Source organism: Diaphorina citri, unplaced genomic scaffold, assembly GCF_000475195.1.
Source record: "Diaphorina citri unplaced genomic scaffold, Diaci psyllid genome assembly version 1.1 scaffold57, whole genome shotgun sequence".
NCBI lineage: Eukaryota > Metazoa > Arthropoda > Insecta > Hemiptera > Psyllidae > Diaphorina > Diaphorina citri.
The window spans coordinates 247428-273512 of record NW_007377494.1 but is presented as its reverse complement, the minus strand read 5'-3'; the positions used below and the strand labels follow the sequence as shown (position 1 = coordinate 273512).

The window sequence follows — 26085 nt, the reverse complement described above, 5'->3', positions numbered from 1 at the left end:
CGCCAAATCCGGGAACATAATCGCGAAATCCGCGAACATAATCGCCAAATCCGCGAACAAAATTGCCAAATCCGCGAACATAATCACAAAATCCGCGAACATAATCGCGAAATCCGCGAACATAATCGCGAAATCCGCGAACATAATCGCGAAATCCGCGAACATAATCACGTCCGCGAACAAAATCGCGAAATCCGCGAACAAAATCGCCAAATCCGCGAACATAATCGCGAAATCCGCGAACATAATCACGCATTGATAAACTAACATGATTTTTATCGGTCTAATAAATTTTTGATTTTTTGACAAGTTGGTAAAAAGTTTGAAAAATAGGTACCTACTACCTCTACCTATCCATTATTTTGATTAAAATTTTAAATAGATTTTTAAGTTTACAAAGCCATTACCAAGTCATCTTAAATGAGTTTATAAAAAGCTTGGATTTTTTATTTTATTTTTTCTTTTCTATATTTCATAGTTTATAGTCGAAAGACCCGGGTAGGTGACAAACTAATGGGACTCTAATTTTGTAAAATGCTTTAAAATTCCAGCGATAAAAATACCAAGTTTAATACTTTTCCAGTGACATAACCAGCACCAAGGGAATTGAAAATTTATCTAAATAAAAATCATAGTAACCTAGTGTTACCTATTTAACATGAGATAGATATTACAGCGTGTTAATGAAATGTAATGATCCAAACCATGACCACAACATGAACAAGGATTACCAGTCCATGTGAACAAACTTATCCACATTATTTGGTGAATGATTTTTTTTGATATTGTTCTCTTGACATTGAAACATGAAAGTAATGGTAAGTAACACTCTGTGGGTATTTGTTTTATCCTAAAGATGAAGTTCAATGGTGGCATGTAGGTGCGATGGAATGTAAAACAAGGGGTCTCATTATCTGATCCAAAAACTGATTTTTTATCATGATGTTGTATTGTACCTCAGTCAAAATTTGGGACTGACAAATGATAGAGAAAAGAAGAGTCAAATACAGTGCATTATTATTAATATTATGATGATGTCTTAAGCTGTGTCCACACATAGTCGACGCCGTCGATCAACGAAGTAAATCTATGTTGTAGAGGAAGTGTACGGTGGACACATCGGACCCAAAGAGACCATTTTTTATCGTTTAATTTTTCCAGAAAGTAACTAAGTAGGTATGTAGGTACCTATATCGAATTTTATGAATGTTCCAAACCATGACCACAACATGAACAAGGATTACCAGTCCATGTGAACAAACTTATCCACATTATTTGGTGAATGATTTTTTTGATATTGTTCTCTTGACATTGAAACATGAAAGTAATGGTAAGTAACACTCTGTGGGTATTTGTTTTATCCTAAAGATGAAGTTCAATGGTGGCATGCAGGTGCGATGGAATGTAAAACAAGGGGTCTCATTATCTGATCCAAAAACTGATTTTTTTATCATGATGTTGTATTGTACCTCAGTCAAAATTTGGGACTGACAAATGATAGAGAAAAGAGGAGTCAAATACAGTGCATTATTATTAATAATTATTATGATGATGTCTTAAGCTGTGTCGACACATAGTCGACGCCATCGATCAACGAAGTAAATCTATGTTGTAGAGGAAGTGTACGGTGGACACATCGGAGCCAAAGAGACCGTTATTTATCGTTTAATTTTTCCAAAAAGTAACTAAGTAGGTATGTAGGTACCTATATCGAATTTTATTAAAGGTGCACCCTAGCCAGCGACTATAAAATAATGAAATGTACCCGTTTTCGACAGGTTTCCACATTCCCATCTTAATTATTATCTAATAAATTACTTGTAGTGAAGCTGGTGAGCAATTTTTGTGGGCATCAAGAACAGGGCTGTAAAGACCTCATCGGGAATTGAACCCGGAACTTCCGGTGTGTAAGCCTGGTGTGATAACCACTCAGGCAAAGAGATGGTTCTGTCAAGCATCCATATTCTACTGAAGAATTAATCGAATCAAATCACATAATTATCAAGTGAATCTACTCAGCTATAAGTAATGTAATGTACCTACCTATAGCTACCATAAAATTTGTTTGGAATATCGTTTAACATTTAAGAAGGTATCTTTTAACATTTAAGATGATTGAGCAGAATAGATAAATTCATCTCCTATCAATATCTTTGTTGTTGCTTGGTTATCTATGTTATCAATGTAGATTAAATAAAGTCTGATACAGTTCTTTAATAATCTCTTCCTTACACAATCACGCATACAATAGTTTCAGAAAACAAGTGGAATTCATTCCTTGTGCACATATACTTAATATGATTAATATTGAAAAAAAAAGCCCACCTGAACTTATAGATATCTAGAGTTATTAATGCAAGGCTTTTCTCATTAAATACTTACTTCTAGCAGTAAATAGTTACAACTTTTCTAGGAGGATCAATATTTAATTGCGATGTGTCAGTGTATTGTAATTTCCTTTTTGAGAAGTGTTGTTTTCATATCTTGTATGCTTCCAGATAATGGGTTGTTACATGCTCATATACTCCGCGTTCGGCCATGTACTGCCTTGGCCAGACAATAAGAATCAACCACCAACCACCGAAAAGAACAAAAGCACCAGATACTCAAAACTACTGTCAGTCACGTACGAAGAAAACAGTGATAAACCGGAAGCCAAAGCTGAATCCAGAGTTTACACTGGTTCAGGATTTCGAGAGCCGAAGTTCTGCGAATCATGCAATGCAGAGCCTTGGATTCCAGTAGTCAAGTTCTCACAGCGAGCGCCGAAACAAATAATTTATCAAGAAGAGCCTTATTACGGTAGCGCGAATAATAACCATCAAGGACCTAAAACTTACCTCTCACCCCCACAATATTTTCACAACTCTCAAGAAACTTACTCTAACTCTTTTCATAAAGACTCAGTTACTCAATCTTCGGAAGTAAAAACTCAACTAACACCTTGCGACTTGCTCAAACACCACCACAATCATGATTCCATAGGATCAGGATCAGAGGAAGTGAGTTCCATTGAACATAACGATCAACATTTGATGAATCACTTGAACAGTTATAAAGGATTGCCTTCGGATACGGATAACTTCTTTCGGTACTTTGTGAAATTTACAAATTTATGAGTTATCTGATTTGACTGATAATACAATTAATCTAATCCACGATCTTTAGGCTTTGGTTCCACTGGATCCAAGTTGTAGTCTCTTACGGCGGAATGTGACGGAGATCCCGCGCAACGCCACAACTTCTAGTTGGATTAAATGGAAAGATCTAAACTATTTGATATTATTATTAGCCGTCAAAGGTGTCACTGAAATAAATGGACCCTATCTCCTAGCTGAAAAATCTGTAGTGAAAGTTTACTGACAATTTTATTTTGTTAAAGGAATTAAATGGTTTTATTAATATTAAATTTATCATCAAATAAATTTTTGTACAATTTTACAAACTGTCAGGGAGAGAAACTTATAAACAGGGTATTTTTAAAAAATACTTCAATAAAACCCACTACTGTAATGTTGTATAAATATAAAATAATATTAAATAGAACTCTATAATATTGTGTTTTGTATATTGTATCAATATATTTCATAAGTACCTTACATTTTAATATTCGAGAATATTTTTTATTCTTTTTTCATATCCTTTATTTCAGGTGAGACCTAGATTTGTAAATTAAAGAGAGTGCTATGAAGAACATAATATAATACAGAAACGAAATTAAAACTGAATAGAGAGAGAGGGAGGGGGGAAAGAAAAAAAAATAAAGAAAACTTACAATGATCTACAAGAAAAAAAAATCGTATATCCTAAAAAAAATATTATTCTAAAAACCTAAAGTATATTTTTTTACATTATTTAAGTATTACATGAACATGACATGGCGTTTGTATACTTGGCCATAACCTGCTGAGGATTTCATGACTTGACCAAGGAGAGTAATTTACCTCACCCTACAAAATTGGAGATTGACAACACTATGAAACATTTACATACACAGAACACAATGAATCACCTCACCCTACAAAATTGGAGATTGACAACACTATGAAACATTTACATACACAGAACACAATGAATGAGAGTAATTTACCTCACCCTACAAAATTGGAGATTGACAACACTATGAAACATTTACATACACAGAACACAATGAATCACCATAACCATTTGCCAATATTAGATCATTCACCTGGCACCGATTTTGAGAAGGATATGCCTGTACAATATTTAACTCCACCAAAAATTCCATCTACTAACACAGATGAAAAAGGATATGAACATTATAATGTCCCAAATGTTGATATACACAAGCTCCCAGAACAAAAGCAACATTTTAATCATGAGAATAACGATATCTGGGACAATGGTGCTCTGCAAAATGTCAATCAACATTTTATCCAAGAGGATAATTTCCAGGATATTACTCCTCCACATAATATCAATCAACATTTTACTGAAGAGACCATCCAGGGTATTACTTCTCCACATAATATCAATCAACATTTTACTCAAGAGACCAATATCCGGGATATTATTACTCCTACACATAATATCAATCAACATTTTACTCAAGAGGATAACATTATTCAGGATAGCCCGCCATATACCAATCAAGATTTTATAAAACAGAATATCCAGGATAATAGCATTTCGGAAAATATCAATCAATATTTCAGTCAAGAGGATAACATTATTCAGGATAGCCCGCCATATACCAACCAAGATTTTATAAAACAAAATAATAATAATAATCAGGATGGTACTAATTCACACAGTACAATTTTGTTTGATGACAGAGCAACTCAACTACAAAAGCTTTCTAACATCCCCCTTGACCCAAGCCAACTCCAATTCGATCAGAACCATCTAAAGTCGTTATCAGCAATCGAGTGGCAATGCTTTTTGATGAACTTTATAAAGTACTTGAAAATGAGCAAAGCTGGATACGCAGCGAACATGAGTCATGAGTGTGATCCAATCACACTACAACAATTTATCTCTAGTATCAATACAAATGATCACCACATGCAAGTAGAAGATAATGCAGCTATAGTAAGTAATGAGATAGAGCACGGTGAGAAAGATTACACAAAACTCTCACCCAACACAAATTACGTAGAGAATGAAAATGAAATTACAAATCCTGTTGTTGAAGACAAACATGAACTTGTAAAGTTAGCTCCCCATCTGAGTGGCGAATACTATGTCAACAGTGAGTATGTCAAGAATTATTCCAAAATAGCACAACAGGCAGTAAACCAATTTATTCAGCAAAATGAAATCCATAACGATAAACAAGATCCCAACATGATGAACATTTTCGATCAGAGCCAAAAAACAAAGGATGCTGTTTTAGGAAATCAGAATAATAACGACCAAAACAAGAAGTCTTTTCTTCATGAGAGATTTTCGATCAGAGCCAAAAAACAAAGGATGCTGTTTTAGGAAATCAGAATAATAACGACCAAAACAAGAAGTCTTTTCTTCATGAGAATAAAAAAGATGTTGATGATTTGAATGACCTTGCAAACATTTTGAATAAACCAAGTAAAGAAAAACTCAACAAATATAACGATTCATATTTCAACGAAAGTTTTATTCATTGGGAACCTATTAAAAACAAAGAGCATTACTTGAATAATCAAGAAATAATTGAGAACAATAACATCTTCCAAGATATGTTAGATGCATACTCTGAAACAACCATCCCACCTACAGACAATCAACCTATTAACTCCACCATATACGATGGTGAAAGTTCCACTAAAAATGCTGAACTATCTACAGTTGATGATTCTATCAACGAGATATCTTCACCAAACTCTTTGTTTTATCCCAAAGGATTTTCATTCACAAATGACCAATCTGAATTCGTGACGGAGAAGCCCATTTTGTTGACATCGCCCAAGAAAATTAAAATAGTCATTCCATACAGGAAGAGGAGCAGTAGTGAACTATTGATGATTCTATCAACGAGATATCTTCACCAAACTCTTTGTTTTATCCCAAAGGATTTTCATTCACAAATGACCAATCTGAATTCGTAACGGAGAAGCCAATTTTGTTGACATCGCCCAAGAAAATTAAAATAGTCATTCCATACAGGAAGAGGAGCAGTAGTGAACTGAGGAAAGAAACTGGCGGTAAGTCCTGATTGTATGTTTAACTTTTTATAAGTAGGTATAGTAATGTTTTTTTTTTTTTTCTTTTTTTTTTTTTTATTTTTTTTAAATTAGTATTTTTTTTATTTTTTTTTTTTTTTTTTTTTTTTTTTTTTATGGATTGTCATATCGCATTGTGTAATGTTAAAGCCAAGGGATTGCATCCCAGTGTCAAAGCCTTTCCATGAGACAAAGTAACCAATACGTGTCGAATAAATCCACTTGATACTGCCAAGAGTAAAAATAACTTTATCGTTCTTGGTAGATCAAAAATGGAAGACGGATTACTATGATCATTAGGAGGTATACGAGGGATATTGTAAACTGATAATAAATAATTAACCAACATTATTACTTCAATGAGAGAGAGAGGAGCACCAGAAAGCATCCGTTTTGTAATATTTTCAAACTTGTTTGAAAGTTTGATTCACTTTCACTCTATATTACTTGATAATTATATTTTACACAGACCTCGTCTGTTATTAAAAGTATCTTCTTTCTCACGAATTTACAATAATCTCGGGCTCTTTTTCTTTTCTTTAATGTTGGAACTTTACGTACAAAATTTTCCAATACTACTTGTAACAGCAGCTCAACATGTTCTATACACTTTAGGCACATTAACAAGTCCTGCGGGGGAAAGAAGAATTCACAAATATTTTAGAATATCTAGTCACTATCAGGTAGACCTGACAGGCGGACCTTATCAGCCGTACCTGTTAGGTCTACCTGATAATGAGTGTGATCATCAGGTATCAGGTAGACCTGACAGGACGTCCCTAGAGCCTAAATTCAAAGTTTCAGCCATTGGTACGTGTGTGTTCTCGACCGCTTTTTGTTGGTTTTCAGTTCTACTGACTAAATGGTTAGAGATATTCAATAGGATAAGGAAAGACGTGTGATGTCCACACCAGAATTTACAATAATCTCGGGCTCTTTTTCTTTTCTTTAATGTTGGAACTTTACGTACAAAATTTTCCAATACTACTTGTAACCTATAACGCTATAACCAATGCACAATATTCATTTGGGAAACATGTTCATTTTATCAATGTTGACTGTGAAACCTGTCCCACATTTCAGATGATGATTTCCACAACACTATAGACACTTGGACTGCCGATGGATATTCCAATCACAAGCTCACTTCCAATAAGTTCAATCAAAGTACATCATTCAATGCGCTTCAAAAATCAAAATCCATTCCTTTGTTATATCTTAACTCAACTCAAGCGAATAGCACAGGAAGTGAACAATCAAACATTTCTGGGAATGTTTCAAAGACGTGGGAAGATTTGACAGTAGCTATATCTCCTTATACCAAGGAACGGGTTTATGTAGTTACACCAAAATCTAATTAACACACATTTCTATTCAGAGTTACCATTATTTGCAAATATTCATCTTCTCAAAGAAATTTGTATTCAACAAAACAAAAGTAGGTAACAACATTCATGATTCATGAAAACTTAAGGTTTTACGATTATTATAAAGAGTAGATTGCAATTAATTTACTGAATCCATAGAACCTCATGCTCAAAAGGCAACGTCTGTTTTAGAAAGTAAATTTATGTTTACTTAGCAATTAATACATACTTAGCTTTATTTTATTTATACTATTTCTGATCTCAGCAAGAAGCACTAACATGAGGGTGGGGTTACTTTTAAATATTAATTTAAGCTTGCCCCCTTTCGTGAAATTTACAAATTTATGAGTTATCTGATTTGACTGATAATACAATTAATCTAATCCACGATCTTTAGGCTTTGGTTCCACTGGATCCAAGTTGTAGTCTCTTACGGCGGAATGTGACGGAGATCCCGCGCAACGCCACAACTTCTAGTTGGATTAAATGGAAAGATCTAAACTATTTGATATTATTATTAGCCGTCAAAGGTGTCACTGAAATAAATGGACCCTATCTCCTAGCTAAAAAATCTGTAGTGAAAGTTTACTGACAATTTTATTTTGTTAAAGGAATTAAATGGTTTTATTAATATTAAATTTATCATCAAATAAATTTTTGTACAATTTTACAAACTGTCAGGGAGAGAAACTTATAAACAGGGTATTTTTAAAAAATACTTCAATAAAACCCACTACTGTAATGTTGTATAAATATAAAATAATATTAAATAGAACTCTATAATATTGTGTTTTGTATATTGTATCAATATATTTCATAAGTACCTTACATTTTAATATTCGAGAATATTTTTTATTCTTTTTTCATATCCTTTATTTCAGGTGAGACCTAGATTTGTAAATTAAAGAGAGTGCTATGAAGAACATAATATAATACAGAAACGAAATTAAAACTGAATAGAGAGAGAGGGAGGGGGGAAAGAAAAAAAAATAAAGAAAACTTACAATGATCTACAAGAAAAAAAAATCGTATATCCTAAAAAAAATATTATTCTAAAAACCTAAAGTATATTTTTTTACATTATTTAAGTATTACATGAACATGACATGGCGTTTGTATACTTGGCCATAACCTGCTGAGGATTTCATGACTTGATTGATCCGAGAGTTTAAGCAAAGTGTTACCAAAGGGAAAAAACTCTGAGGTAGTATTTCAAAGAAACGAATAGGTACAAGTGAGATCATGACTTCTCAATACCACGACGGTTTAACAAGAAATATTCGGGACGGATGAAATGGCAATGAATCGACTTTGTGAAAAATCACTGCAGGGGACTAAGTATGTGGGTAACTTTCTAGGACTACTTAAAACAGAGGCCTCTTAATAAGTTTAATAGACTGTTCTTATTTTAAGACATATAGAATATGGTTAAACTGATCAAATTTAGTAGGATTACGCTCAATGAATAGTAAGGGCAGCCTGGAAAAATCCTTCGGTGGACTCATCCAGCATATGCTGTTCGGAATACCTGATTGAACTGTGGCTATTACAAATATGACAAAAAAAAATTGTTTAAAGACTTCAGTTTGGTACAGTTTACTCTCCCTGGAAAAATCCTTCGGTGGACTCATCCAGCATATGCTGTTCGGAATACCTGATTGAACTGTGGCTATTACAAATATGACAAAAAAATTGTTTAAAGACTTCAGTTTGGTACAGTTTACTCTATTGAAACAAGATCATCAAAATCAACAGCTAAGTAATATTGATACAAAAATTCAAAGTTTCAGAATACAATTAATACGGGATACGATTTAAAAGAATAAAACATTTAAATAAAATCAAAAGAGAGATAGAGAGAAAGTAGGAGAGAGAAAGAGAAGTATCAAACAGAAAATTATTAACAGAAAGACAGTTGAAACCAAAGTTCAATGGAAGAAGAAGAATAGGAAAATAAAACTCAAAAATAATTAATAACAAACAAATAGGGTAACTTGATGAAAGTAAACTTTCATTAATCTATGATGCACTTCACTTTGAAGGATAGAAAAGATTTTCATCTAAAAGTTAACCATTAAATAAATCAAAGCATATTTATCTAAATGGCTAGCAGATTTGAAAAAGTATATTTTTGACTGTGACGTTATAGGTCTGGCTAACATGACAAGTATTGACAAGGGCGTTCAGATGACTATCTGGAAATTTATATAAGTGAGAGCTTGTCATGTAAACCAGGTCTAAGGGTCTTTTTAACTTCACCTTGGCAGTAGTAAACCTTCACACATAACCTTGGTAGGTAATGTTAATAGTATTTATCGTACCTTATAAGGATCAATAAAAAAATTAATTAATCATTTTTGTCCTGATTGCCTGTTCAGATATGCAAAAATGCCACATTAAAATGGCCTTCTTTAGAAAAATATTTATTGTAGGAAGAGTAAGAACTGAATTAAATTTTACATCATCTATAAAAGAACATTTTGTATTTTACAAAGGAAAATAAACAAGAAACCAACAGTTTCTACATTACATCGTTTCCCCAAGCCTGTTGTATTAGGCAGCAACAGCACACATACAATGCAAAGCATAATATTATTTATTATTATTCAGTGTGTTGCTTAAATAGCAAAACTGAATTAAATTTTACATCATCTATAAAAGAACATTTTGTATTTTACAAAGGAAAATAAACAAGAAACCAACAGTTTCTACATTACTTCGTTTCCCCAAGCCTGTTGTATTAGGCAGCAACAGCACACATACAATGCAAAGCTTAATATTATTTATTATTATTCAGTGTGTTGCTTAAATAGCAGGACACAAAGACAGTGGTGGTCATCACAGTATTTTTTCTCAAAGTAATTACAAAATTAACAATACCTGAAAATATCATCGTATAATAAGTTCAACAACTTCACGTATGACATAGCATAGGCAATGGCTGTATCTTATAGGAGAATTCAAAGTGAAAATATCGCCTCTTTCCAGAAAAGTTACCTTGGTAATATGAGAATCTCAGGTAAGAAGTGAAGAATTTCGGTAAAATATCTTCAATTTCAAATCTCAAAGTTCTTAATATTCCCTACACTTACCTATCTAACAGCGGCATTTATGTACAATATCAGCTGTTCTATTTACAAAATATTTAACAATCAAGTCAACCATGGACTCGTTTTCTTTTCTGATGGCGAGATTTCTATATACATCCAAACATCGCTACATGTTTCTTTATATCACAATTTATCCTTACTGATCGCCATCATAAATAACTGAATATAACTGATGTTTGTATAACTTTAAAACAACCCTTCCTAATACCTTACGGTAAGCGAAAGTAGTCAATCATGGACTCGTTTTCTTTTCTGATGGCGAGATTTCTATATACATCCAAACATCGCTACATGTTTCTTTATATCACAATTTATTCTTACTGATCGCCATCATAAATAACTGAATAAAACTGATGTTTGTATAACTTTAAAACAACCCTTCCTAATACCTTACGGTAAGCGAAAGTAAAAAAATTGTCAACCATGATTCTTATAACTAGTTTTTTATGTACCTATACTGTTACAAAATCATAAGAAATAAATATTAAAAAATATTAAAAACATGTTCAATGCTATCTTCTTTGTACAACCTAGATGAAGATATTCTTTTAAAATGAAAATAAATAACTACAACACTATTTGATCCAGAACAAAAGGGGGGAACAAAAAAAATTAAACATACTTCAATGTATTCAAATATTTTGAAGGTATTTCCGAGTCATTTCATCTTTCCAGTGAGTTCAGGGATCTCACGTGGAATTAAACGCAATGTTGTCAATCTGTGCCCAGTCGTATCTGACGTCCGTGAAAAGCTGGAAACAAATGAAAAAGGGGACGTTTAGAATCTCCTCTGAACAAACTTCGACCCCGCCGAGACCTCCTATATGGAAGGATATTGTGAAACCCACACGGCTATCATATTCTTGAGCGTTTCCATAAATCCAGTCCGCGGACTGAGATATTTACAGTTACAAAATTGCCGAATTTCGGAAATTGGGCAGTATGGGGGATTGAGAGTGCACGTTTCCCCCGCTCTATGAGCGAATTCGTGGTTTGAGCCTAACATACATTTTACATAAAAAAATAATAATAATCAATAAACGAGACTTGATTGAAACCTCTGACGTCCGTGAAAAGCTGGAAACAAATGAAAAAGGGGACGTTTAGAATCTCCTCTGAACAAACTTCGACCCCGCCGAGACCTCCTGTATGGAAGGATATTGTGAAACCCACGCGGCTATCATATTCTTGAGCGTTTCCATAAATCCAGTCCGCGGACTGAGATATTTACAGTTACAAAATTGCCGAATTTCGGGAATTGGGCAGTATGGGGGATTGAGAGTGCACGTTTCTCCCGCTCTATGAGCAAATTCGTGGTTTGAGCCTAACATACATTTTACATAAAAAAATAATAATAATCAATAAACGAGACTTGATTGAAACTGCAGACAAACAGGGATTTTTCAGTCCTGCTTTGGCAGTCTTAAGTAATAATTATAACACAACTCACCTTGTTGAGCCAAACCTCGTCAGCCAGCAGTTCATTCAATATAACCGTCGTGTCCTTGGTCTCATCACTGCTTCTCTTCTCGTTCACTCGCTTAGCACACTCGATGAACATCAAGTACTTCTGATGAGCCACCTTACTCAGCAGCTCAACATGTTCTATACACTTTAGGCACATTAACAAGTCCTGCGGGGGAAAGAAGAATTCACAAATATTTTAGAATATCTAGTAACTATGTATCAGGTAGACCTGACAGGCGGACCTTTTCAGCCGTACCTGTTAGTTCTAGCTGATAATGAGTGTGATCATCAGGTATCAGGTAGACCTGACAGGACGACCTGATCAGGTGATTCAGGTGTACCTGTCCCTAGAGCCTAAATTCAAAGTTTCAGCCATTGGTACGTGTGTGTTCTCGACCGCTTTTTGTTGGTTTTCAGTTCTACTGACTAAATGGTTAGAGATATTCAAAAGGATAAGGAAAGACGTGTGATGTCCACACCAAATTTTCCACTTACTTTAATATTAGCAATACGCGGGTGCGGAGTGCATCCTTCCAGCGTGGTGTTGTTATACGGCTGTCCGTACAGAATCAACCGCGCGTCCACCTGTGGTTTGGCACAGCCGGCACAATACTTATTCAGCTTCTCCAGATGGGTGAGGTCCGCGATCACATTGTAGCAAGGCCAAGTTGTGATTGATTCCGCGATCAGAGCGTTCTGCCATTTGCTCGCTTGAACGAGGAGCATCTTCTTCGACTCGGTAAGGTTGTCGATTGTCCGCCATTATTTGCAAATATTCATCTTCTCAAAGAAATTTGTATTCAACAAAACAAAAGTAGGTAACAACATTCATGATTCATGAAAACTTGAGGTTTTACGATTATTATAAAGAGTAGATTGCAATTAATTTACTGAGTCCATAGAACCTCATGCTCAAAAGGCAACGTCTGTTTTAGAAAGTAAATTTATGTTTACTTAGCAATTAATACATACTTAGCTTTATTTTATTTATACATTTCTGATCTCAGCAAGAAGGTGGGGTTACTTTTAAATATTATTAATTTAAGCTTGCCCCCTTTCGTGGAATTTGACGCTCCCGTAGGCGATGACGTCACATCAAATGCCCCGAGCAAAGCTCCCTCGCAGGCAACGCATTAATGTGTTTGTGCGCATACGTTCCTGCTCCTCCGCTAGCGCGCTTGCATAGTGGCGCTACCTAACGGACGAAAAAAAAACAACTGCGTAAAGAGTGACGTCACACATATTTTAACTCTTTCATTAGAACGGAAAGTAAAAATTGAATTTTCGACCTTTTACAGTTATTTTTTTGGAGTTTTGACCTCAAATTTAGATTTTTCCGAACTTTTTACATAGGTGTCGACCATTTAAAAATAAAAATTGAATTTTCGACCTTTCACAGTTATTTTTTCGGAGTTTTGACCTCAAATTTGGATTTTTCCCAACTTTTTACATAGGTGTCGACATTTTTTTTATAATTTTTACTCATTTGCAACTGTTCTATTGCAATTATCATGTAAGTATCGATATTATTAGTACCTACTCACCTACTGTGATGTAGGATGTGCGTCTATGTATAGCGTTTCATTTGCAACTGTTCTATTGCAATTATCATGTAAGTATCGATATTATTAGTACCTACTCACCTACTGTGATGTAGGATGTGCGTCTACTCGTATGTATAGCGTAAGAAAAAGGTTTAGTTAGTTTGTCGAAAGAGAAGAATACTGACAGACATGGTGAATTCGTGCCAAGTAGTAAGAGTATGAATATTCGCAGAAAAAAATGTTCTTTAAATTGGTACGTATAGTTTCCAATCTATTGTGTCTTATTACATCAAGCAAGGTTTACATTAGGCTTAGAATACAATATTGGTAGATAGACTGTAGAACAATAGATTGAAGCCTTGGATTCCAGTAGTCAAGTTCTCACAGCGAGCGCCGAAACAAATAATTTATCAAGAAGAGCCTTATTACGGTAGCGCGAATAATGCGATTGTCCGCACGTTGGAGAGGAAATATTCGTCTGGAAGGAAGAATATCAAGATACCATTATTACTTGCCTTTGTAGCGTCAGGGCACCGGGTTCGATTTCAGCCGAGGCATGTGATTTTATTATCTATTTGTGTTTTATGATTTTTTTTAACTAAACAAATTGACCATAGAGGACATGGGAAGTAAATACAGAGAGTAAGTATTGACGACATAATAATAGAGCTCTAAGGTTTGGTGTATATGTTTTCGATTGTTTGCTGTTTCATTGTGTAGTATCGGCACAGAACAGTATGTCCCTACCTAGATGGATACCAAAAACCACGGACCAGATGACAAAAGAGAAATTAATAATGTATTCCTCTCTAAAAATGGAAATGTCCAATAGTGAAACATTTCAAGATTACTGGATTCAAAGTGTGTTATTCCTGGTGTCGATTACTTAATGTCCTACCCAAGATTCCTCAACATCATAGATGAGATATAAGGCGAGGACCGGCGCGAATGACATGTTTTAACACATAGTTAAAGCGCCTAACGAAAAAAAGGATGTTATAAACATTTCAAGATTACTGGATTCAAAGTGTGTTATTCCTGGTGTCGATTACTTTATGTCCTACCCAAGATTCCTCAACATCATAGATATAAGGCGAGGACCGGCGCGAATGACATATTTTAACACATAGTTAAAGCGCCTAACGAAAAAAAGGATGTTAGTAAAATATAAACTCACCTTTCTCTTGGAATATCTCTGTCAAGAAGTTGGTGTCTAGGGCTTGTGAAATCAAGGTTTGTATGTACACTTCGAAGTTGTCCTGGTATTTAAGCGTTTCTTTAGCGTAAGGCTCCAATATGTCTCTGAAAAATTAAGAAGACCAAATTAAAATCAGTACATTCAGATTTAAGGTTAATAATGCCCGTATAACTGTACAGAGATGTTCGGTTTGATCCCGGGACGAAGTAGTAAAAAAATTACGACCTCAATCAATACAGGATAAATAATATACGGGAATGTTTCTAGGACTTGGACTAGCTGAGATCGGGACGAAGTAGTAAAAAAATTACGACCTCAATCAATACAGGATAAATAATATACGGGAATGTTTCTAGGACTTGGACTAGCTGAGAGTTTGAGTTCCATAGATTTATAACACCCCATTTTATGAACAGAAATTCCTTCTCTCAAGTCAGACTGAAACAAATTTTGGCCAATCAGAAGTTTGGAATTGATGCTTCAGTGCAGCTTGAGAGCCAGTATTTTGTGCATATATATGGCCCTAAGTATGGATACAAGGTCTTACACCGGCATGATCGACATGTTTTAACACATAGTTAAAGCGCCTAACCCGGAAAAAAGATCTTTGAAAATAATACTTAAGTCAGACTGAAACAAATTTTGGCCAATCAGAAGTTTGGAATTGATGCTTCAGTGCAGCTTGAGAGCCAGTATTTTGTCCATATATAAGGCCCTAAGTATGGATACAAGGTCTTACAAGTCAGACTGAAACAAATTTTGGCCAATCAGAAGTTTGGAATTGATGCTTCAGTGCAGCTTGAGAGCCAGTATTTTGTCCATATATATGGCCCTAAGTATGGATACAAGGTCTTAGACCGGCGTGATCGACATGTTTTAACACATAGTTAAAGCACCTAACCCGGAAAAAAGGTCTTTGAAAATAATACTCACGGATGTTTTGGTCGGGTCACTTTTTCTGACGGTGCCTTGTTCAAGAGTTCCACAACCGTTTCGTTCCTATTTTCGTAATGCACTTTGACATTCACTTTCTCATAGTATTGTCGATTATTTGAAGTGAATCCCGAATACTGAAACAAAGAAAAAGGTTTAGTTAGTTTGTCGAAAGAGAAGAATACTGACAGACATGGTGAATTCGTGCCAAGTAGTAAGAGTATGAATATTCGCGGAAAAAAATGTTCTTTAAATTGGTACGTATAGTTTCCAATCTATTGTGTCTTATTACATCAAGCAAGGTTTACATTGCTTAGAATACAATATTGGTAGATAGACTGTAGAACAATAGATTGAATAACAGAGCATTTCAGTTAACAGAGCATTTCAGTTAACAGAGCATTTCAGTTTATACTGTTATTCGTAGTGTTTCTCTGTGAGTAAGTAAAGAAATTCTATTTCTTTTTAGATAAACTGCTGTAATTCATCAGTAACATGAGCATTATATTAGATAAACTAACAGGTATGTCAATAATACTTACGGATGTTTTGGTCGGGTCACTTTTTCTGACGGTGCCTTGTTCAAGAGTTCCACAACCGTTTCGTTCCTATTTTCGTAATGCACTTTGACATTCACTTTCTCATAGTATTGTCGATTATTTGAAGTGAATCCCGAATACTGAAACAAAGAAAAAGGTTTAGTTAGTTTGTCGAAAGAGAAGAATACTGACAGACATGGTGAATTCGTGCCAAGTAGTAAGAGTATGAATATTCGCGGAAAAAAATGTTCTTTAAATTGGTACGTATAGTTTCCAATCTATTGTGTCTTATTACATCAAGCAAGGTTTACATTGCTTAGAATACAATATTGGTAGATAGACTGTAGAACAATAGATTGAATAACAGAGCATTTCAGTTAACAGAGCATTTCAGTTAACAGAGCATTTCAGTTTATACTGTTATTCGTAGTGTTTCTCTGTGAGTAAGTAAAGAAATTCTATTTCTTTTTAGATAAACTGCTGTAATTCATGAGTAACATGAGCATTATATTAGATAAACTAACAGGTATGTACCTACATATTGATAGCAAATCACATAGGTAAAGGGTAAAAAAGGAGACAAGGAGACGGAATGTCAAGGAAATCAAGAGAAAAAAGACCAAGAACAAAAGATACTTGGTTTTGGGGATACAATATAATACAGAAACGAAATTAAAACTGAATAGAGAGAGGGAGGGGGGAAAGAAAAAAAAAATAAAGAAAACTTACAATGATCTACAAGAAAAAAAATCGTATATCCTAAAAAATATTATTCTAAAAACCTAAAGTATATTTTTTTTTTTACATTATTTAAGTATTACATGAACATGACATGGCATTTGTATACTTGGCCATAACCTGCTGAGGATTTCATGACTTGTTTGATCCGAGAGTTTAAGCAAAGTGTTACCAAAGGGAAAAAACTCTGAGGTAGTATTTCAAAGAAACGAATAGGTACAAGTGAGATCATGACTTCTCAATACCACGACGGTTTAACAAGAAATATTCGGGACGGATGAAATGGCAATGAATCGACTTTGTGAAAAATCACTGCAGGGGACTAAGTATGTGGGTAACTTTCTAGGACTACTTAAAACAGAGGCCTCTTAATAGGTTTAATAGACTGTTCTTATTTTAAGACATATAGAATATGGTTAAACTGATGAAATTTAGTAGGATTACGCTCAATGAATAGTAAGGGCAGCCTGGAAAAAACTTGCTCAAACACCACCACAATCATGATTCCATAGGATCAGGATCAGAGGAAGTGAGTTCCATTGAACATAACGATCAACATTTGATAAATCACTTGAACAGTTATAAAGGATTGCCTTCGGATACGGATAACTTCTTTCGGTACTTCTCATATGTTAAGCACCCTATTACACCACCCAAGCAGAATTTGTTAACCAACTTCACGAATGTCCCTCCTAGGAATATTCCTCATCAGATTCGTCATGAACCTAGCAGACAAGTGAAACAAGCTTATAATCCTAAGAGAGGAAAAAATCTGTTCTCAAAAAATCCAGAGCACAATAATTTGGTGGGACATAACGAGCAGCAAACGGCACCACATCAATATGATAAACATTACAGTAAAGATATCGCACCCCAGCATAATCCTTATACACAAAGTCCTTCTCCCTTACATAACACCTACGATGGAAAAGTTAGAAATCAAGTGAACCCTTTCACAAATAAGTTACAACCTTATAAACCTCTTCCAGTACTTTCGAACTCTGTATCCAAGGAGAATTGGGGATACAAAAAAAGAAGGTTGAAAACTTACAGTCGAAATATTACGATAATGAATAGCACCAGACTTTGTTTCAAAAGGTTCGTACTTCTGAAGTAGTGACTTTCCATCCACTCTCCATAGAGCAGGATAGTCTTTATATATTTCACTACGTAAAGCTACAAATTCTCCAGTCTGAAAGCAATGTAGAAAAAAACGACAAGTGTTTTAGTGCCTAAGTGTTTGTGTTGTTTTTCTCTATTTACGTTTTTCTAGTTTTAAAATACTACTAGTACGTAATACCTTTCGGTCTTGTTACTAAAAACATCCAGACAGAAGAAGAGGAGCAAGGAAATATGAATAAAGGACAAAAAGGAAATAAAACTTAAAACTCAGAATATTGACAAAAAAAACTTTAAATTTTTCTAATGAAATATCAAAATGCTGATGACACTCAAAAAATCCAAGAGTTGACAAAAATGAACGTTCAAGTTCCACACATGCACTGAAAAAAAGCAACGATACTTTCAAGAAATACTTAAATTCTAAGGCGATTCGCGATTGATTCTATCACAGGTGCATAGCTTTCGTTTCTAAGACCCAAGAAGACCCACGACTAAGACCCTAAGACCCAACATAAGAAAGTGTGATATCGCGCTCTCGTAAAAATTCGAAATAACTCGCCAAACCAAAAGTTAGGTAGAAGTAAAAATTTACAACTCACCTTAAAATTTGTACCTTCTAATTCCGTGGCAGCCCCATTTCCCGAACCACTCGGGCCCGAAGCTGAGTCATCGTCTTCCGATTTGATAATCGGCTTCAGTTTATTCTCTGGCCCGTCTTCAATGCGTCGCTTCTTTATGCCGCTAGATGGCGCCATGGACATTAGACTCGGGAATCGGTTTTTGCCGCCCTTGATTTTCTTAATTGACAGATCGTCCTCAGGTTCATCCTGTGGGATGAAGAGAATTCAGTATCAGCAAAATATTCAGTGAGAAGAAATCAGCAAATTGATTATCAGCAAATTATGTAGCCCAATTTGAAATCACGAAAAAAAAGAGGCGGAGAACCCACAGAAAAGGCCGCCCTTGATTTTCTTAATTGACAGATCGTCCTCAGGTTCATCCTGTGGGATGAAGAGAATTCAGTATCAGCAAAATATTCAGTGACAAGAAATCAGCAAATTATGTAGCCCAATTTGAAATCACGAAAATAAAGAGGCGGAGAACCCACAGAAAAGAGCAGAAATAATATTAAAAAAAGGTCAATTAAAATACGTCACGATTGTGATTTAAAACCGCACCTGCTAAAAAATCAGGTTTCTAAATATCATACCAAATTAAAATAATATTTAATAAAGAAAATAAATGGTTTAATTTAATAATGCATTTTTTTTTTTTTACCTTGGTAGCCTGAGGAGTCCAAGCAGGGTCAGAATCAGAGTCGTGTTCTTCGTAATAATCATCTTCCTCTTGAGCACCATCCACTGTCATCTTGGTCTTCTCCTTGGCTTTCCGTTTGGACATTTCTCGTCGTGGAGGTGGCTTCTCCTCCGCTGGCATACCTGAAAAAGTAAACCAGAGTATTCTTACGTTAGAAATGGAGGTGGCTTCTCCTCCGCTGGCATACCTGAAAAAGTAAACCAGAGTATTCTTACGTTAGAAATATGTAGAATAGATCAGTTGCGCCTACTTGGGTGATGTTTCAAAGTCATAGAGCAGGAAAAATGAGGACCGACGGAATTTTTTTCTTCTACGACTTCTAGATCCCGAGATAAATCGATTAAAAAATGCCGGTAAATCGTGAACTTTGACGTCACGGCATACGCTCCCGTAGGCGATGACGTCACATCAAATGCCCCGAGCAAAGCTCCCTCGCAGGCAACGCATTAATGTGTTTATGCGCATACGTTCCTGCTCCTCCGCTAGCGCGCTTGCATAGTGGCGCTACCTAACGGACGAAAAAAAAAAAAACAACTGCGTAATGTCTGATTCGTGAACTTTGACGCCACGGCATACGCTCCCGTAGGCGATGACGTCACATCAAATGTCCCGAGCAAAGCTCCTTCGCAGGCAACAAAATAATGTGTTTGTGCGCATACGTTTCTACGCATTTCTTTCTGCTCCTCCGTAAGCGTGCTTGCATACTGGCGCTACCTAGCGGACGAAAAAAACAACTGCGTGAAGTCTGACGTCACATATCTTTGAACTCTTTCATTAGAATGGAAAATAAAAATTAAATTTTCGACCTTTTACACTTATTTTTTCGGAGTTTTGACCTCAGATTTGTATTTTTTCACAACTTTCTACATGGGAATCGACCATTTATCTATAATTTTTACCCATTTGCAACTGCTCCATTCTTTAGAAATCAACCTATCAGATTGTTTCATCCAAAAATTAAACTTAAACCGAGTTTAAGCTCTTACTGTGGCCCCGGAACAAACCGTTCATTAGCTCCTCACTACTGTAGAGGCAGATTTTATTATTTTATTTTCATTTTATTTTTTTTTTCACCATTTCCAATCGGTTAAAGAAATCTAGCTGCTTCAAGAACAAACCTCGTCAGTTTAGGATTTAAAGTTTACCCCGGACGTGAACCAAACCCTAGCGCTAAACTAGCTGTAAGTAACTTACCTAACAGCAAAATGTTTCCGTGCGGGTTGAAGTGAATCGTGTTACCTTTAGAATAATTTTGTACAAATAGCGTGATGGGTACCTACTTCAAGATCAAGAAATAATATTTGCTCAGCCAGAGATATCTAATATAAAGCTACTTAAATGACATCCTTATCTATTCAAGAAATATCACTTACTTGAGGAAGGTTTCTTCTTCTTGAACAGCTCCTGTCTCTCTCTACCAAAATCTTTCTTTGGCTTGTCAAATATTTTCTTCGGTTTGTCTAATTTGGGTTTGGGCAGCAGTTTCTGTTGGTCTTTCTTTTTCGAAGATGGGAGAGACCAGTCTGAGAGTTTGGATTTCTTGGTGTCAAGGTCCGAGTCTGAATCACTGGAGCTATCCAAATGTCTTCGCCTGTCCGCAGAAGATTTCGGTAGGGGGAAATATCTTGGATCATCCTGAGGATCATACTTGGGTTCTGGTTTAGGTTTCACAGTTGGTTGGATCAAAGTGACTGCAGCAGCAGATGGATCACTCGACTCGGGAGCAGCATTACCAGTTGGATTAGTAGTGGTCACACGGCTTCGAGACCAGGTAGGTTTCCTTGGACCTGCACCTCCACCGCTAGGCCTAACCCCAGGAGGCGAAGTATCACGCTCTCCTTGTAAAAACTTGAGATAACTTGCCAAAAAGTCGTTCTTGGAAGTTGTCACGCCCAGAGAAGTTTTGGTAGTTTCCTTGTTGGCATCTGTTCCAGAATAAGAGTATGCAGCTTGTGGTGCAGCAGGGACGGATTCAGATAGGAATCCTAACTCTTCTTCAATATTGGGCACAATCACTTTAGGTTGGGCCTCTATGCTGGGAACATAGTTGTTACTGCTGCTACTGCTCGTACCTTGGCTGTCGTTTCCGTAAGTTTCAACTGCATTGGGAGAGTTCTGATACTCTGGGTGGGTAGTATGGTGAGATAAGTGGAATGGAGGGAAATATGACAGAGGTGAAGGATGATGATGAGGGTGAGGTACCATAAGGGATTGATGTTGATGTGCGGAGTTTCCAACAAAATTACTGCCATGAGATATAGAATTCTGGCCACCAAATGCTCCCTGTCCAGCAAACATCTTGGGATTAGCTGGAGGTAAGTTCCATCGTTCAAAATCAAAGTAGGTTCCATTTTGCTGTTGCTGAGAAATATTATGGTGTGCAGGAGGAGGTACTCGTCCAGAGAAGTATTCCGATATCGTAGTCGTAGATGTGATGTCCCCTCCAATGGAATGGTTACTTCTTTCTGAACTTTTCCTTCGTCTGGCAGAACTTTTGTTATTAACAGGAGCCCGCAACTCTTCAAAGTTTGAAGCAGTTTTTTGCTGAGACACAGAGGGAGCAGCAGTGGTAGAATGCTGAGTAATCTGATGTTGTGCTGCTTGCTGGGTTTGTTGCTGTGGCTGATGTTGCACAGGTTGAGCTTGGGGAGCAACAGGAGCAGCAGGTTGCTGATTTTGTTGATGATGTTGCTGCAAAGTTTGTAAATTTTTAACAATACTCATTGGATCCCCACGGCTGCTCAAGTCCTGCAAAGTGACCTGGTGGCTTGGAGTTGAGTCAAAGTATGCCTGCTGCCTTTCAGTGATGCCTAAAACTACAGCTTTCTGTACATGTTGATTGGATTCGACATAATTATTAGGAATTGAATATTGTTTGGATGATCTCACTTGTTGTCTTTCAGAGCTATCCCAACAAGTTTGTTGTTTCTGAGGAAATTCTTGAGATCGTTCATAAGGATAACTTTTGTTATCAGTTCTAGTAATAACAGAGGGATATGCCACTTGGTTACTCTGAGATGGAGGTCTGGACACAGTTACATCAAGAGGAGATGGTGATGTCATTTGTTGTTTATTATAACCTGAGGACTCGGAATGTGTCGCTTGCTGCTGTTGAGGAGATGATATGGCATTCATGGGACTATTATACACTGGGTATGCAGCACCTACAGGACTTGCTTGTGAGTGAGAGTGCAAGGGACTAGGTTTTCTTGACGGAACAGCACAATCTGAATTGCTTGCAGTAGAAGAACCTGAAGAATAAGCAGAATCCCCACCTGACAATGATGTGTTCTTTGATGAAATGCGATACTGAGGATCTGTGTAGCTGGTGGGGGATGCATTGTTGGTTGATTGTTGTTGAAACTGCTGGGCAGTACCTGGGTGAATTACACGAGAGTTCGATGAATTCATTTTGCTGTTATTGGCATTTACATTACTAAAGTTGACATTCTGTCGAGAGTTAGAATCAATCAGAGCAAAACTTATGGGCGAAGATTGGCTTGTTTCATGATTGGATTCAGACTTTCTTTCAGATTGAGATTTAGAAGACAAAGGCGTTTGTTTACTAACAGGGGAAGGAAAACTGGTTGAACGAGATGACTGCTTATCTGTCTGTCTCTGAGAACTATTTGTGAAAATGTTCGATATTCTAGTGAGAGGTGCCTGTGGGATTCTCGATGGGGATGTTACAATGCAAGTGCTATTAGTATTGCTTGAAAAAGCTTTACAAGTTGTTGCAGAGTAATTTGATGAGTTGTTGCTACTGACACTTGCTGCTGAGATTGGGGTGGTTGTAGTAGGTATAATAGGAGAGCTTGTAGTAGTGATAGCAGAGCTCGAGTTTGATGAACTTGTAGTTTTGGTTGAATTTGTACAGGTGGGAGGACTACAAGTTGCAGGAGACACAGATGTCGCAGCAGGACTCTTGGAATTGGTTTTTGTTTTGATAGATTCCTGAGTATTTCTACTGCTCGAGCTACTGGTGCTTGTACTGGGAGTGCTTGTTGTTGTACTACTACTATTGCTCTTATGTGTACTATTACTATAGTAAGAGTTGTTCGTGGGTGAGGAAGAGTGGTTTTTTGATTGACCAGAGCTTGATGATCTGGCTAGCTTCTTGTTTTCGTTATTGAAAGTAGTCAAATGGTTTAATGTTTGTGCAGTCAGAAAATGACTATCGTAGGCACTAGCACTTTTAGAAGATCCACCAGGAGAGTTAGGTATATTTTCATGTGGTAAAATTCCAAAAGGGCTTGGCAACTGGGCGTTTCCCTGGGCCCAAGTTATAGAAGCAGACTGAGATGTTGGGTTCTGATGATCAAAGAAAGATGCGGCGTGTAGAGACTGCTGATGAGCACTATTATAGTTTTCTCTCAGTTGATTGATATCACTTTCAACAATATTACTTTGTTTTGAAGCACTTTCAAGAGCTTGTCTGTGTTGACTTGTCAATGATGCAGTATTAACATGTGCTTTTGGGTTAGCGTGATGAAATAAAGGTGAAAACACTGTTTCGTAACCAGAGGGTGATAGGAAGCTTCCTGGGTTAAAAGCTGAGGAGGCACCAGCTAAACTTGAAGTTGCATGAGCTGCAGCATGAAGCAATAGTTGAGAAGTTGTTGATGGAATATTTCCACCCGCTTGGTGGCTTGATAAACCTGAATTCCCCGTGGCGGCTAGGTGATGAGAAGCAATGAAATCACCTGAACCAGGACCTGCAGTGGCTAGACGATTATATTGGGCAGCATATGCTGACCATGGGCCAACTGGATCCATATCATCAAGTAGGGAAACTTTCACATGATATTCTAACAGAAATCATTGAGAACAGCTCTCCTTACACCCGGTTCCAACCAATTCCAGTGCTGACATACATACTGTAGTTTACAACTTTGGTGAAGTAAATCACTACAATATGAAGCTTTCAAAGCATGTTATATGGTGTTCACCTAAAGGCCCTTACTTAAGTATTTCTGAAAACATCTCCCTAAACTCATTTTAGGACATTCTGCTAATTTTTGGAATTTTTTCATCAATCAAATAATTTCACTAAGAGGTCAATCTTTCAGACAACCATTTAAAATACATAAATGCCCCATGACAGCCAGTAAGGTCATGCTCTAATGTCCAAAAAAGAAAAAAAATCAACTGTATCCATATTCAACTGTGAAAGGAAAATGCAGCTTTAAATCACTTAATTTGGAATTCCATAAAGGCACACATGATATGTATTACCGAACAAGCCCAAACTTCGTACATAATAATACTATCATTTGAAATTTAATACTGGGGTTATTAAACACAAAATGAAGTGGCTATTGTTTAAGTAGTTGGTAGATAATATTTAGTTTAAGATGGTTATACAATCCAAATATTGTTACCAAGTGCCAGTCCCAAAAAAACAACATTCTATTGCAGGAATTATGAGGCTTACATATCTCGGTATATGACCTAGGAATTAGTCTAAAAAAAAAAGAAATCATTGAATTTTGGTCAGAGCATTGTTTCTACCAATATCATTGATCACAATCTAATCAAGAGCCCATGATGGGTAAATCCAAGTACTTAGTTCAGGGAATATCTAGGTACAAATTCTATTTACCAAGCTGTAGGTAAACTCCTTGAATTCAATGCACACAAACCATTAAAGATTGGAATTCATTGAACTACCTACTTCAAGTAGAACTAGAATTATCAAAACAAATTCACATTCAAATTATTGACTATAGTAACACAGACTGATTTGAAACTGAAACTAGATAGAGGTGAAACATTTTTTACATGAATTTTCAGAGTATTTAAAGATAACTTTAATGTTCTCCATTAATCTAGAGGATTTTTCTATTGTTTAGGTATGGAGCACAGAATATTGAAGGGAAACAGGCACTTGTTTTGATAAAAATAGAATCCAATAAAGCGATACCAAAACTTACGTGTTCTAGAAAACTTTAATAAAATAAGATAGGTACTCTAAATACTGATCAACAAGGAATTAAATAAGTAAGATAAATAATAAAATGTAGACGTAATTAACATTAATTTCAAAAGAACTTTTGGATCGTCTCTACTGAAAATGAAAAACACAACAAGCAGACGCCATTTCACTTTTCGATAAAATAAAAAAAAGATGGAGTCCGCACCGATGACCTCTGTGGTGTTTTGAGGGCTACTGAAAATGAAAAACACAACAAGCAGACGCCATTTCACTTTTCGATAAAATAAAAAAAAGATGGAGTCCGCACCGATGACCTCTGCCACAGAGTAAAATTCTGTTGTGTTTTTCCTCTGTAGTGGAATTTTTTCAACAAAATTCCCTCCTAAAATAAAAAAAATCCCTCCAGGCAAAGACATGCAGCAACAATAGGTAGGTAGGTACCTACACTCTACGTAGCGTATACCGTCGTATACAAATTCCCTCCTAAAATAAAAAAAATCCCTCCAGGCAAAGACATGCAGCAACAATAGGTAGGTAGGTACCTACACTCTACGTAGCGTAGGTAGGAGGTATACACGTCCCTATTCATCCGTAAAATATTCCGAGCTCTTTCTGAGTGTGTGGAGGTATTGAGGTAACTAGGTACTGTACAAC

The 26085-nt window shown here is 36.1% G+C and overlaps 2 protein-coding genes and 2 long non-coding RNA genes across 6 annotated transcripts; 2 read left to right on the top strand and 2 right to left on the bottom strand.

The window, feature by feature from the left end:
- Positions 1 to 4071: 4071 nt before the first annotated feature.
- Positions 4072 to 6030, top strand: LOC113470814 (GATA zinc finger domain-containing protein 14-like). Its single transcript, XM_026829539.1, has 3 exons — positions 4072 to 5212; positions 5446 to 5884; positions 6012 to 6030. Exons 1-3 carry the CDS (start codon positions 4072 to 4074, stop codon positions 6028 to 6030), a joined length of 1599 nt encoding a protein of 532 aa, XP_026685340.1.
- Positions 6031 to 6042: 12 nt separating this feature from the next.
- Positions 6043 to 9111, top strand: LOC113470888. Its single transcript, XR_003393786.1, has 2 exons — positions 6043 to 6143; positions 7245 to 9111. It is a non-coding gene; the product is annotated as an uncharacterized LOC113470888 (long non-coding RNA).
- Positions 9112 to 10193: 1082 nt separating this feature from the next.
- On the bottom strand, positions 10194 to 11131 carry LOC113470884. The gene is made up of 2 exons (XR_003393784.1): positions 11028 to 11131; positions 10194 to 10846 (listed from the first exon to the last, which is right to left on the bottom strand). It is a non-coding gene; the product is annotated as an uncharacterized LOC113470884 (long non-coding RNA).
- A 102-nt stretch (positions 11132 to 11233) lies between these two features.
- Positions 11234 to 24413, bottom strand: LOC103517829 (mucin-12). Of its 3 annotated transcripts, none has more exons than XM_008482880.2 (10): positions 20870 to 24413; positions 19458 to 19618; positions 18779 to 19006; positions 18109 to 18249; positions 16323 to 16459; positions 14827 to 14951; positions 14095 to 14127; positions 12601 to 12854; positions 12089 to 12271; positions 11234 to 11390 (listed from the first exon to the last, which is right to left on the bottom strand). In XM_008482880.2, exons 1-10 carry the CDS (start codon positions 24270 to 24272, stop codon positions 11328 to 11330), a joined length of 4728 nt encoding a protein of 1575 aa, XP_008481102.1. In that variant the 5' UTR covers positions 24273 to 24413; the 3' UTR covers positions 11234 to 11327. The 3 variants fall into 3 exon arrangements, with proteins under 3 accessions (XP_008481102.1, XP_008481109.1, XP_017303162.1); XM_008482887.2 differs by having other exon boundaries at positions 12601 to 12865; positions 14106 to 14127; XM_017447673.2 differs by lacking the exon at positions 18109 to 18249 and having other exon boundaries at positions 12601 to 12865; positions 14106 to 14127.
- Between the last annotated feature and the right edge of the window lie 1672 nt (positions 24414 to 26085).